We start from the raw sequence: 13,977 nt of genomic DNA, 5'->3' as shown, positions 1-13,977 counted from the left end.
TTTGCTGCTATTTAATTTCACTGTGCCGCTATTATATTCTAGTGGACGATTAGATGTTACTTTATTATCTGATATAAGTTGTTTGTTGCAAAGTTATGATTTTATGGTGACTTTTTGTGTTGGATCAGATTGTTTATATAAGGTGCGTGGTCTTTATTGTTTCTTCAGCCTGTAAGCCGCCTTGCGTGTAGTAATATAGAAAGGCGATATACAAATTAAAAGGGAAAGGAAAGGAGGAAGATGGAGGGGGAAGAAGCTGTCAGGGAGAGCCGCCCCTGGGCTGGGTGTAAGTGAGAAGGGCAAGCAGGTAGAGGCTGGCTGAGGGCAGACAGAGGTCTATGGGGCAGCACCCGGTTTGCCCTAGAGGACCAGCCGCTATTGACCTGAGTACACAGGCTGGGCTATGAAGCACACACAGTCCAGGCCTCCCACAGCCCTCCATTGCTGCCTGGCCCTCCGCACCTGCCACCTGAGGCAGCAGCCGGTTCGTTCTGCCCAAGGACAGAGCCGGGCCCCATGCAAGGGAGAACCTCTCCATCTCCATCTCCTGGTCCAAACTAAATAAAAAGTCAATTACGCAGCGAGTGCTTCACCTCCTGATTTAATAAATGCTTTCCCAGGCAGGGTACAATGCCGCTCCGATATCCAGAGTGGTTCTTTCCCCTCTGCAAATGGCTTCTCTCTCACATCCACGCCTGCAAACTTTTTGTAATTTTTATAAGAGGTCTCCCCGCTTTCGTATTGAGTCATTCAGGTTCTCCAATAAACCCCATTTCAGCAGGTATTATGTGTGTGTGTGTCTCCTTGTGAGATTCAGATTGGCCCTGGTGGCTGGCTACTATCTTTGTTGTGGTTGTTGTTGAGTCGTTTAGTCGTGTCCGACTCTTCGTGACCCCCTGGACCAGAGCACGCCAGGCACTCCTGTCTTCCACTGCCTCCCGCAGTTTGGTCAAACTCATGCTGGTAGCTTCGAGAACACTGTCCCACCATCTCGTCCTCTGTCGTTCCCCTCTCCTTGGGCCCTCCATCTTTCCCAACATCAGGGTCTTTTCCAGGGAGTCTTCTCTTCTCATGAGGTAGCCAAAGTCTTGGAGCCTCAGCTTCAGGATCTGTCCTTCCAGTGAGCACTCAGGGCTGATTTCCTTCAGAATGGAGAGGTTTGATCTTCTTGCAGTCCATGGGTCTCTCCAGAGTCTCCTCCAGCACCATAACTCAAGAGCATCAATTCTTCGGCGATCAGCCTTCTTTATGGTCCAGTTCTCACTTCCATACTGGGAAAACCATAGCTTTAACTATACGGACCTTTGTTGGCAAGGTGATGTCTCTGCTGGCTACTATCTTATTCCTTTTCAATTGCTTCTCCTGTCTGTCTGTCTATCTGTCTGTCTGTCTGTCTGTCTGTCTGTCTGTCTGTCTGTCTTTACCCCTGGCTCCTTAGCACCAGCTAATAACAAGAGCTTTTGTGAATCTGCTTCGGCTTTGTGAGAGAGGATGATAAAGAGCTTTGCGAAAAATCCTTGCCATAGACAGAGGGCCAAGTGGTCTTTAAGAGGTGTCTGCAGAATTAGCCAGGCTCAGTTTGTTTGACTTACGCATTGAGGGCTCGCCTGCCCACTTACGACCTACGTGAAAAGCTTTGTCTCCAGGTGGTAAATTTGGAAAGGTAGAGAATGTTCTCACAGTTACGGCAGGGTGCCGGGCCTTTGCTCTGACCCAGCAGGATCCGTTTGTTCCCATGTTTATTTCTAGTGGGGTTTCTCCCCACAACTACCCTGTGAGGCTGGCAGGTTCCACAGCTATGTGGCCATTTGCCCAACTCCCTGTTACTTTGCGCTCCTTCTCACAAGGTCTTTCGTCTTCCCAGACTTCCCCGGGAAACAAGGCCAGTCACTGTCCAACTTCCAGGAAAATAAACCCGCCGTTCACCACAGGGTTCGGTGTAACACTGAATCATCTCTCATTAGTGCTGAGCTTTGTGGCCCAAGACTCGGCGCATTGAGTTGGCGGGGGGGGGGGCAGGCCGGGAAATAACATTATGCCATGGTGATTAAAATAAATTCTGACAGCCTCCCTCATCCAAACGATCCCCCCAGCGCGGAGAGCAGCCCTTTCATCTCAGTCTGCGAAAGGGACTCAATGGGCGACGCTCTCCCTCTTTTCTCACCACCCACACGGCTGTCGCCAATTTGAGACAACCAAGAGAAAGGGGCAGCTGGACCCAAACGTTCCCAGCTGCCGGAGAGACATTCTTGGTCCTGGCTTGACAATTGCAAAGGCTCCTCCCCCCTTCTTTCTGCTGCTAAGAGCTTTCCAATGCGTTGGAAACTTCTGGAAGTTGTTCGATGCACTTAGATTTTTTTTTTTTTTAAGGAAAAAAATGTTTCAGCAACTGCTTGTGATTTATTTGGTGTGGGGAACCGCAAGCTCTGGGGTTAAATCCAGGCCTTTTTATCTAACCTGTGGGGCTCTCCCCAGGCCACACCCCCTCTCCCCAGGCCACACACCCCCTCCCAGGCCACACCTCCTCTCCCCAGGCCACACCCCCGCTCCCCAGGCCACACCCCTCGCTGGCCATGCTTTGCACCTTCCTGGGGTGTTTTTGCCTGGCTAGAAATACCGTATGTCCTTGAACTCTGGTAACACCTCTTACCTGCCTGGATGGCTGATATGAAAGAGTGTGTGCGTGTGTGTGTGTGTGTGTGTGTGTGTGTGTGTGTAGAATGATAAAATAGACATTCATTGCTTTACTCACTTTGCTCTTGGCCCCTCCCACCATTGGCACGCGACCCTCGGAAAGTCACTGGGAAGGCAACACGGCTCTCGGGGTGCAAAAGGGTCCCTACCTCTGCCATCGCTTCTTGTTGTGAGCATTTATTTATGTATTATTACCTTTCCCACCTTCCAACAGGCCATAGCAGGTCCCGCGGTCAAGAAGGCTGTTTCTGCACATGCCGTAGAGGGGGCAGATAATAAAATAATAATGACAATAATAATAATAATTTATTTGTACCCCACCCATCTGGCTGGATTTCCCCAGCCACTCTGGGTGACTTCCAACAAAGATTAAAAGTACATTAAAATGTCACACATTAAAAACTTCCCTAAATGGGGCTCATCCACCTGGGAATGGAGCCCATCCAGGGGAAGGAAAACTCTGACCCTAAACCTTGTGGGGTATCTTTGGGAGAGGATAAGGCTAATAATAATAATTTATTATTTATACCCCGCCCATCTGGCTGAGTTTCCCCAGCCACTCTGGGCGGCTCCCAATCAGTGTTAAAAACAGTACAGCATTACATATTAAAAATTTCCCTGAACAGGGCTGCCTTAAGATGTCTTCTGAATGTCAGGTAGTTATTTATCTCTTTGACATCTGATGGGAAGGCGTTCCACAGGGCGGGCGCCACTACTGAGAAGGCCCTCTGTCTGGTTCCCTGTAGCCTCACTTCTCGCAATGAGGGAACCGCCAGAAGGCCCTCGGAGCTGGACCTCAGTGTCCAGGCTGAACGATGGGGGTGGAGACACTCCTTCAGGTATACAGGACCGAGGCCGTTTAGGGCTTTAAAGGTCAGCGCCAACACTTTGAATTGTGCTCAGAAACATACTGGGAGCCAATGCAGATCTCTCAGAACCGGTGTTATGTGGTCCCGGCGGCCACTCCCAGTCACCAGTCTAGCTGCCACATTCTGGATTAATTGCAGTTTCCGGGTCACCTTCAAAGGTAGCCCCACGTAGAGCGCGTTGCAGTAGTCCAAGCGGGAGATAACTAGAGCATGCACCACTCTGGCGAGACAGGGCAGGTAGGGTCTTAGCCTGCGTACCAGGTGGAGCTGGTAGACAGCTGCCCTGGACACAGAGTTTACCTGCGCCTCCATGGACAGCTGTGAGTCCAAAATGACTCCCAGGCTGCGCACCTGGTCCTTCAGGGGCACAGTTACCCCATTCAAGACCAGGGAATAAACTAAGGCTAAGGAATAAACCCTCCACAAATCCGGAGTGGAAGAAGAGGAGGAGGAGGAGTTTGGATTTGATATCCCGCCTTTCACTCCCCTTAAGGAGTCTCAAAGTGGCCAACAATCTCCTTTCCCTTCCTCCCCCACAACAAACACTCTGTGAGGTGAGTGAGGCTGAGAGACTTCAGAGAAGTGTGACTGGCCCAAGGTCACCCAGCAGCTGCATGTGGAAGAGCGGGGAAGCCAACCCAGTTCACCAGATTACGAGTCCACCGCTCTTAACCACTACACCACGCTGGAGTCCCGAAGGCAGTTGGATGGTGCCATGTATGCCTCCTTCCAGCAACTCCTGCAGCCAGTCATCTTGCTCTGCTTTCCTTTGAACCCCATCAGTGAGGCCGAGACGAGGGTCTTGTATTCTGGGCAAATGGGGGTGTGCTGCAATGGCCCCCTCTGCCTCAGGGGAGGACCAGCCCCACTGGAACACTTCCCTGGCTGACTAAACCATTCCGCCTGCCCATTCACCTTTCTGCTCTTTTCCTGTTGTCTCTTTCAGAATCTCTGTTTGCGATGAGGACAAATTCCGCCACAACGAGTTCATTGGAGAAACGAGGATCCCTTTGAAGAAACTAAAGCCCAACCAGACCAAGAAGTTCTACATCTGCCTGGAGAAGCAACTGCCGGTGAGTGAGTTTAGGAAAGCACGTCGCTAGTAGTTGGTGGTAACGCGGCATAGGCTATCTGCAGCCGGGTAAAGCTATCTACTGTATTTTTCGCTCTATAAGAAGCACCAAACCACAAGTCGCACCTAGATTTTGGAGGAGGAAAACAAGATAAAACATATTCTGAATCTCAGAAGCCAGAACAGCAAGAGGGATCTCTGTGCAGCGAAAGCAGCAATCCCTCTTGCTGTTCTGGCTTCTGGGATAGCTGTGCAGCCTGCATTCGCTCCATAACACACACACACATTTCCCCTTACTTTTTAGGAGTGAAAAAGTGAGTCTTATAGAGCAAAAAATACGGTATATTGTAAATCGGGCATTAGAAAAGCACAGCACTGTTAGCAACATAGCTGTCAACGTTTCTCTTTTCTTGCTAGGAATCCTATTCGGAATAAGGGAATTTCCCTTAAAAAAAGGGAAACGTTGACAGCTACGGTTAGCAAGATGGTAAATCCTTGGGTTTATATGCTGTAAATAGCTCAGGCTGTAGTGCTGATAACAAATCCCCATGAACACAGTGAGGCTTACTTAAGAGTAAACATGCATAAGGCTCAGCAGCACAGGATTTTGTGATGGCACATCCAGCACTGACAGGCTGAAGACCTACAAACCTAGATCAAACTATTACAGAATCTTAGTTCATCTGAAACTCTGAAGAGCCACCACAAGTCCATGTATACCATAGTAAGCTGGAGGGACCAATGGTCAATGAAAGACAACTTCCTATCAGCCCTTAATTCAGAACCACGGGGGCCAGAATCTTGCTCTGTGTTTAGAGGGGAAGAACCAGATGTTCCAGATGTTCTGCAGACAGCCCAAGCAATTCACAGCTTTGCCTTCCCCCCCACCCTACCCCTTTCTTTCTGCAAAAAAAAATTACCCATCGCCAAGTTAGGCCCTGTCAACTCGAATTCTGATGGAAGCCTCTCTCTGAGAGGGAAGAAAATCCTACTGAGAAAGGAAAGAGAGAGACGAGGTTTGCAAGCTGCTCATCAACCGCTGATGAGCAATTCCGGGAAAGAGAGGAACATGTGGGAGGAAAAAGAGTTCTCCTCCCCTGGGAAGAGCAGGCGGGCAGCCTGGCTTGATCTAAGGAGTAACAAGATTGTCGTTTGCTTGAAACCAGCCTGGCAGCCAGCAGGTTGCTGTGGGCAGGAGGAAATGTGTATGTGCCCTGCGAACCAAGGGAGCAAGCATGTCTATGCACAAATTGAAGATTTTCTCTCCCAACCATCCTGGCGGAGGCCCCGTGTTTTCCAAAGGAGGTTTGAAACAGGCAGAAATCCAACAGGTGCCGCTTTCCACTCCCTTCCTCGCGTCCCACGGCGACTGCTGTGCTGCGGTGAGAGCTGGACCGGTTGAATTTCCTGCTGCTCATCCAGGGGTCAAATGCACAATGTTTTCATTGTGTTGTGAGCTCTCTTTGGAGAGGTAAAACTCTGAAATGTTCCTTGTAAACATCAAAAAAAATTACAGAGAGGAAGGTCTCTCCTGACATCTTCTGTAATTCTGGGATGTCCCGGGGAAATCAGGACTCTTGAAGGATATGAAAATACTCAAGGAGGATGCTGAGCAGAGCCAGGGAGGGGAATAGCCAAGGGAGAGTTTGGAGAGCCAGGCAGAAAGGGCCAGAGGGCAACATTTGGCTCCTAGGCCAGCAGTTCCCCAGCCCTCATAAAGTCCCAGCTGGATCCCAGATGTGCTGCTGTGTCAAGGGCTTTGCTTGAATGTGGACAGTCTAGGACTGTGCCTCAGCGCCCCCTTCAGGCTCTAAATGGAACAGAGGATGTGTGCAATGTGGCAGGCAAGATGAAGAGGCTCGCTGATAGTCCAGGATGAAGCTTCCTGATTGGCCAGAACGGGCTAGATGCTGAAGCTCCCTGATTGGCCAGAACAGGCAAGATGCTGAAGCTCCCTGATTGGCCAGAACGGGCAAGATGCTGAAGCTCCTTGATTGGCCAGAACGGGCAAGATGCTGAAGCTCCCTGATTGGCCAGAATGGGCAAGATGCTGAAGCTCCCTGATTGGACAGAACGGGCAAGTTGCTGAAGCTCCCTGATTGGACAGCTGCTGCTGTTTCCTTCTCCCTTCCATTTCCCTATATATTTGCAATGAGGTCTTTTATAATTGGAGGCCCGAAAGGTTGTTTTCTCAGCAGCAGTGTTGAGGACCCCTGTCCAAAAGAGGTGGAAAAATTGAAGGGGCGGTGCAGAGAGGGTACAAATTTCGCCAGGCTGTCAAGGAAGGCCTGGCCTCAGCCGATCCCGTGCGGTTCTCCTCTTCCAGTTCAGCGGCGGGCAGGCGAGGGATCCTGATTGGATCTGACACTCCCTTAAACATTCAATCGGCTGTTATTTGTGCTGCTTTTAATCCTGACTCTGCATTGACAGTAATGAGTGCATCGTAATCCCGGCGAACAAATGAATGGTGTCAGGCTGGCTGCTCAGCAATTTATTGTCCTAAGAGTTGGAGAGACAGGATGAAGGGGGAGGGTGAAATTCAGATTTTCCAATCTGAATTGGATGGGTGACCAGGAAGTGTGTGGCCAGAATAAGGCCTTAGTAGGGTACGAATATTCCTGTGGCTAAATTGGTTTAAAAAAAGATCAAGCCTCCTGATGGTTTGATTTGTACTTCTTTATTAAATAGATCCTTGCCAACTGACCTCTTGATGGAACTGTAGTAGCCATAGCAAATAGGGAGCAGGCTCAAAAAATTCTGTGCTGCACACTAGCCACTAGAGGGAGACGCAGCACAGAAGGTCACATGGGGAAATGCCCCAGACCCCATCTGCACTAGAGATTTAAAGCAGTATCATACCACTTTAAACAATCATAGCCTCTCCCCAAGCACCCTGGGAATTGCAGTTTACTCAGGGCGCTGAAAGCAGGGCCTCTGAAACAGATCTCAAGGCCCTGAAGGACGTTTGTATAGAGGGGCGGTCCTTCAAGTAACCTGGTCCCAATCCACTCATTTTTAAGGCTATTTTAAGGTCACTAGCAGCATTTCAAACTGGGCCCATAACCTATTGCAACTGGTGCAAAGTTTGTATGTCAACTGCTGGGCGCCAGCCAGTAACTGGGTGTTGTTGTTTTGTACCGGTGTCCAAACCCTCTTTAGACAGCTTATTTACTGAAAGGGTTTTTATCCTGTTCTTCAGCCAAAAAAGGCTCCCAGAGCAACTAACAGACCACTCAAGAAAAGAGGGAGATTCCACCTCCTCAATTTAAACCTACAAAAGGCACGGCACAAAAGGAAAACGTATCAGGAGGGAGGAGGAAATAAGTGTGTTTGGGTAAGAAGAAATTAGGAACTGAGTGGAATTGGTTTTATTCTCGTCGCAGATAGACAAAACAGAAGACAAGTCCCTGGAGGAGCGTGGCCGGATCCTTATTTCCCTCAAATACAGCTCCCAAAAGCAAGGCCTGCTGGTGGGCATCATCCGCTGTGCCCATTTGGCTGCCATGGATGCCAACGGCTACTCAGACCCCTACGTGAAAACGTGAGTAGCCTGCGTGCGAGTTTGGAGTGGTCATGTGATTTTTCACCTTGTGATGCCCAGAATACTGGCTTTCAAAGACCTCTAGTGGGGGGTGGAGTAGATGACCCTTTGGGTCCCTTACAACTCTACGAACCTTCAACCTGTGGGCATCATTAGGCATTCCAGGCCTCCCCACATTAACATGAATGGTATTTTGTTGCGGGGCAATGGCGCCATCCAGGCAAGACTTTAGGGGAGACACACACCCCATGTGCTGATCCTGGGGGCTACCGAGAGGCGAGGTCCGAGTCCAGTCCGAGGTCGATGGTGTGGTATGGAGGCTGTCCGTCAAAGCTGTAGCTGGGTCCAAGGCAGGGAGTCGAGTGAGGTCAGGAACTCTGGCAGAAGAGCAGGACAGGGTTCAGGCAGGAACAGGCTACCAACAATGTTGCTCCCGCAACCTGGGACTGGGGCTGGCTGGCTTTTATCTGCCCCGAGGCATTAGGGCGGCCCCGGTCCACAGGTGACTCACCTCTCCTGGCCTGGAGGCAAGCACTCCTCCTGCGGGAACTTAGTTCCCTCCGCCTCTCTGCCCTGAGCCTCTGCAGCTCAGGAGAGGCTGGAGGGTTACCGGACCCAGAGGCCACCTCACCCTCCCCTGACGGGGCTGAGAGTGGAGCACCTGCAGGCAATGGGTCCTCCATCACCTCAAGAGCCAGAGCAGACTCAGCTGGTGCCTTCACCTGAGGACCCAGCACAGGTGAGGACCCTTCAGGCTCAGGCCCCAGCCCCGGCTCAGCTGGTTCTGGAGGCGGGGACTCCTGTGCAGGCGGAGATTCCTCAGGTTCAGCCTCTGAGTCCGAATCCCAGGCCATCACACCCCAACAGAAAGAACTCCCAGCTCAGCAGAAGGTGGATCCTGGTGCCCTTGGGCAAATGAGGTATTGATCCACCTACCTCACTGTGCCTTCAGCCAGCCCAGCCTGCCTGCCAGTCCAGGGGACTGCCCTGCCTGTTAGTTTCCTCCTCCTTATATTCTCATTGTCACCCCTTGGAGAACTCAGCAGGGAGGAGGATGGTGGCAAAACCAGAATGAGCCTTTCACTGGCTCTGTGGCTCCCCCTGCTGTTGGCCTCCCTTGCCTTCCAGCCTATCATTCCCAATGGGGAATAAACTAGAACCAGGTGGCTCTGCCTGTCTGGCTCCACCTTCTGTTGGTTGCAGGAAATGCAGCCTATTAATAAACAAATAGATACAGCCATTAGCCACACATACACACATACCCCTGTGTGCCTATTTTTGTGTGTTGAGAACCTGGCTTAAGTTATCCCACTGGTGGAGAAATGATTAGCTTCCTCAGAGCTGCAAACACACACTGCGTGAAGTCCCCAAGCTCATTGTTATTCCGTTCCAGGCTCCAGCTGTTACCCGGGACCCGTGATGTTTCGATATGGATTTCTTGGAGGTTAAAAAAACCACAACCATCCTCATTGAATAGATATTGCAAATGTTTACATGCAGGAAATCACATCTGTCTGTGTTCCTTCAGGTCATTTGGCACACTATTAAGTGGTGGTAGAAAAGGAATTGTGATCTCATTGTTGCTCCTGCTGCTGCTGTTATTATTATTACATTTATATCCCATCTTTCCTCCAAGGACCTCAAGGTGGGAGATGCAGGTCTCCCCGAGCCCCATTTTATCTTCACAACAACCCTGTGAGGTAGGGTTGGCGGCAGGCCCAAAATCATCTGGTCGGCTTCATGGTTGAGGGGAACCCAAGTCTCTCTGGTACCAGCCTGGCAGGTTTGCATTGCAGGCCTACCTAATTCACGGGACGCGGGTGGCGCTGTGGGTTAAACCACAGAGCCTAGGACTTGCTGATCAGAAGGTCGGCTGTTCAAATCCCTGCGACGGGGTGAGCTCCTGTTGCTCGGTCCCAGCTCCTGCCAACCTAGCAGTTCGAAAGCACAAGTGCAAGTAGATAAATAGGTACCACTTCAGCGAGAAGGTAAACGGCGCCTGCAGAACCAGGGTGGGTCCAAATGAGCAGTTTGTTGCAGTGCGTAAAGATGGAGGAGAAATTTGGTTAAATGAAAATTTGGATGTTCTTAATTTGAACATCCTGAAACCCATCACAATTCAGGTTCCTCCATATTTCTCCAAACCAAAAAAAAGGGCACATGGGAACCTCAGAATTAAACTTCTAATGTAGCCCTACAGTACAGAAAGGTAAGAGCTGCATCCATTGTTCTGCCCACTTTTGCCTCTGTCCCCACATACCATTATGGGGACTGGGTGGTGCTGTGGGTTAAACCACAGAGCCTAGAACTTGCCGATCAGAAGGTTGGCGGTTCGAATCCCTGCAACAGGGTGAGCTCCCGTTGCTCAGTCCCTGCTCCTGCCAACCTAGCAGTTCAAAAGCACGTCAAAGTGCAAGTAGATAAATAGGTACCGCTCTGGCGAGAAGGTAAACGGCATTTCCGTGCACTGCTCTGGTTCGCCAGAAGTGGCTCAGTCATGCTGGCCATATGACCCGGAAGTTGTACGCCGGCTCCCTCGGCCAGTAAAGTGAGATGAGCACCGCAACCCCAGAGTCGGCCACGACTGGACCTAATGGTCAGGGGTCCTTTTACCTTTACATAATTCACACCTCTTCCTCCTCTCCCAAAAATAAATAAATACATAAACTGAAACACGACTATTATTCAAAATTCACACCTCTCTGGATTTCACAAGTTCGCCAACTAAACAATATGTACGAACATCCTTGTATTAGAACAGCGTTCTTCAACATTGTGTCCCCAGGCGTTGTTGAAATAGAACTCCCATCATCCTTGACCATTGGCTAAGTTGGCTGTGGATGATGGGAACTTTAGTCCAACTGCACCTGGGAACCCAAAGTTTAAGAACACTGTTTTAGGGGGAAATGTGGATAAAGAGACATGTGTATGCAAAAGCAACATATAAAATGCATTATACTGGGGGAAATTGCTTGCAGGGGTGTGTAGAGAAATTTGCACTAAAATGCTGACAAATTGTCATGAGTACTTTTTTAAAAAAATGCAGACTGCTGCAAGGATGTGGAGAAGAGAAATTCAGATCGGGGGAAATGGGAAACCAAAATTGATAGATTAAAGCATCCCTTTGTACCAATTATTGATTAATTGCCTTCCACATGTGAATCTCAAGGAGATATGCATGAAAATAGCAACAGATATCTCAGCACTTAAAACATTCAAAACAGTGTGGTATAGTTGGGTAATGTTGTGATCTGGACAATGGCGATAAAACAAGAAGCAAAAAACACTTTGCCTTGAGCACGAAGAGATTCTATATTTGTAATATTTTGTTGGGTCTGGTTTATTTACCAATCTACAAGCTGAGGCTACTGGGAGCAAACAGGCACTTTCACCAGCAGGCAGCATGGTTTTTGCAGCAGATCGCCAGAACCCCTCTCTCGGTTTCAACTCGATTTGGAAATGTGTGCTTGGTCTTCCTCAAAATTAAACACTGTTCCTTTTATCCGAGACTCTTTAACCTGCAGGTCCAGGCAATGCTCAGAGTCCTTTATTTATTTAGTTGTGCATATTTATATCCCTTTACCCTTCACTGTATGTGTTAAAGCAGGGATATGGCCCTCTAGGCCTTCTGTGTGGCCCTTGGGACTCCCACTCTAGGCCCCTCACCCAGCTCCACCCCCCACCAGCCCTGCATTGCACCTTAATTAAATATATTTGCCTGGCCAGAAATGTGTCCTTGGATTGTGATAGTGCCTTTTCTTGCCCAAATATTGATATGCATGTATAAATTTCTGAATTTTGCCTGACTGGAATGTAGCCTACAGTGCACAGGTGAGAGTCACACCCGTGGCTTCGCCCCTTTTGCCTCTGGCCCCTCCAGCCATGGGCACATGGGTGAGGGAACACAGCCCCCAGCCTTGCAAAGATCCCCCCCCCTTTGCGAAAGTTGCACAAGGTGGCTTACACAAGGAACATGTTGTTGTTGTTTAGTCGTTTAGTCATGTCCGACTCTTCGTGACCCCCTGGACCAGAGCACGCCAGGCCCTCCTGTCTTCCACTGCCTCCCGCAGTTTGGTCAAACTCATGCTGGTAGCTTCGAGAACACTGTCCAACCCACAAGGAACATGACACACACACACACAAAAAGCCCACCGCAAAACAAAACGGAAACCAACAGAGCAATAAATACATTTCAAGAACGCAGTAATAAAACGATGGAAGGCAGAATTAAACAAAAGCCCAAGCAGTGTTGAAAAATATCCCCAGCAGCTATAAAACAGCATCCTTGCTTAATTAAAAGCGCTGAGAAAGGAATCCTTCGAGCCCTGTACCTCAAATGAAGACTGCAAATTCTGTTCACTTTCCTGGGGTGTCAGCCCCATGGAATGCAGCTTGATTTGTTTCCGAATAGATTTTTTAAATATATATATATATATATTCCTTTATTATTTTTAGATATGTAACCAGAACTCTCACACACAAACACACACCAGGTTAAAAAGAACCTTGCATCACCCTGCTCTGGCTTCCCCAACCTGTTGTTCTGCTCCAGATGTCGGCCTCTGGCAGGATGGCCAGTGGCCAGGAATTATGGGAGTTGTAGTCCCACAGCACTAAAAAACAAAACCTGGAGGAGCTGGGGGTTAAAACTGAGGTCTTCCACTGAAATATACTCGGAGTCAAGAGTGGATTTCATGCTCTTTATTCAGCTCATAGTGGTGAGAAGGAATGGAAGTTCCCCCACAATATCTGCTTTATATACATTATTTACACAATGGGCCCCACGTGATTGGCTAATTCCGGGATTCTCCTGTAGGCCAATCAGGTTGCGGATTCACTTTCACCTGGAGCTAGATTGGGTGGCTCCTGTGGACCAATCAGATTGCTGCATTCTGAATCCTATTGTTCTAGGACCAATCAGACTGCTGCATTTTGGATCCTATTCAACTCAGTACATAACACCCACATTCAAAACATGTGCTCTATCACAAATCCATGGCTGCACCTCTTCTACACAGTCTACTTAAAAGTTTAGCTAGTGGCATAGCTGTCAGCCGTCCCTTATTTGGCGGGAAAGTCCCTTATCCCAGCGCTGTGTCCCGCTGCTGTCCCTTATTGATGATGTCCCTTAAATTTCCCGGGTTTCAAAGGAAGCAGCTCCTCTCCCTCCCTCTCTGCCGGCCAGGGAGGAGGGAGGCTCCAGCTGTGTTGCTTGGCTGCGTTGCTCACCCAATAAGGAGTCTAAGAACGACTGGGGGGTGGAGCTTGCATGCCTTGTGCCGATCAAATCGGCCGCGTTGGCTGGGGACTCGCCTTTGCTCAGCGCTTCCCAGCAGAGAGGTGACAGTGGTTTTCCTTGCTGCATCCCCATTGCTGTGTTGCTGTGCTGTGGGAACCACCGCTTGAGGCTTCGTTTGGCTGCTGGCTGGGCTTTCTGCCTTTGGCTCGGAGGGGCTCAGAAGTTGAACATACCTGTACTTGGGAAATCCCTTATTTTGGCTGCTGAGCCCTTATTTTTGAGGCTGCTGGTCCCTTATTTTCAATTCTGTAAGTTGACAGCTATAGTTAGTGGTAGCCTGTGCCCATAGGGACTGGTGGGGCCAGAGAGCCAATGGACTCTATTCCGCCTGGAGTCCAGTGTTCAGTTCTGGGCGCCACAATTTAAGAAGGATGTTGAACGTGGAAGGTGTGCAGAGGAGGGCGAAAAAGATTGTCATGGGTGTGCAAACCAAGCCTGATGAGGAGCGCTTGAAGGAGCTGGCTATGTTTAGCCTGGATAAGATAAGGAGGGATAATCTTGG

General features: G+C 49.5%; 1 protein-coding gene across 1 annotated transcript in view; it reads left to right on the top strand.

Moving 5' to 3' along the window:
• The window catches only part of DOC2B (double C2 domain beta), a 123,882-nt gene that overhangs the window by 91,428 nt on the left and 18,477 nt on the right, over positions 1 to 13,977 (top strand). The window contains exons 5-6 of the mRNA XM_083480064.1: positions 4,510 to 4,636; positions 8,019 to 8,176. Of these exons, the coding sequence (XP_083336190.1) occupies positions 4,510 to 4,636; positions 8,019 to 8,176 (285 nt within the window). The remainder of the gene's footprint in view (positions 1 to 4,509; positions 4,637 to 8,018; positions 8,177 to 13,977) is intronic.

Source organism: Podarcis liolepis (genome assembly GCF_965112155.1).
Source record: "Podarcis liolepis genome assembly, chromosome: 16".
NCBI classification, from domain to species: Eukaryota; Metazoa; Chordata; class Lepidosauria; order Squamata; family Lacertidae; genus Podarcis; species Podarcis liolepis.
The sequence above is the reverse complement of the archived record's forward strand: the minus strand, read 5'-3'. Positions and strand labels throughout refer to the sequence as shown.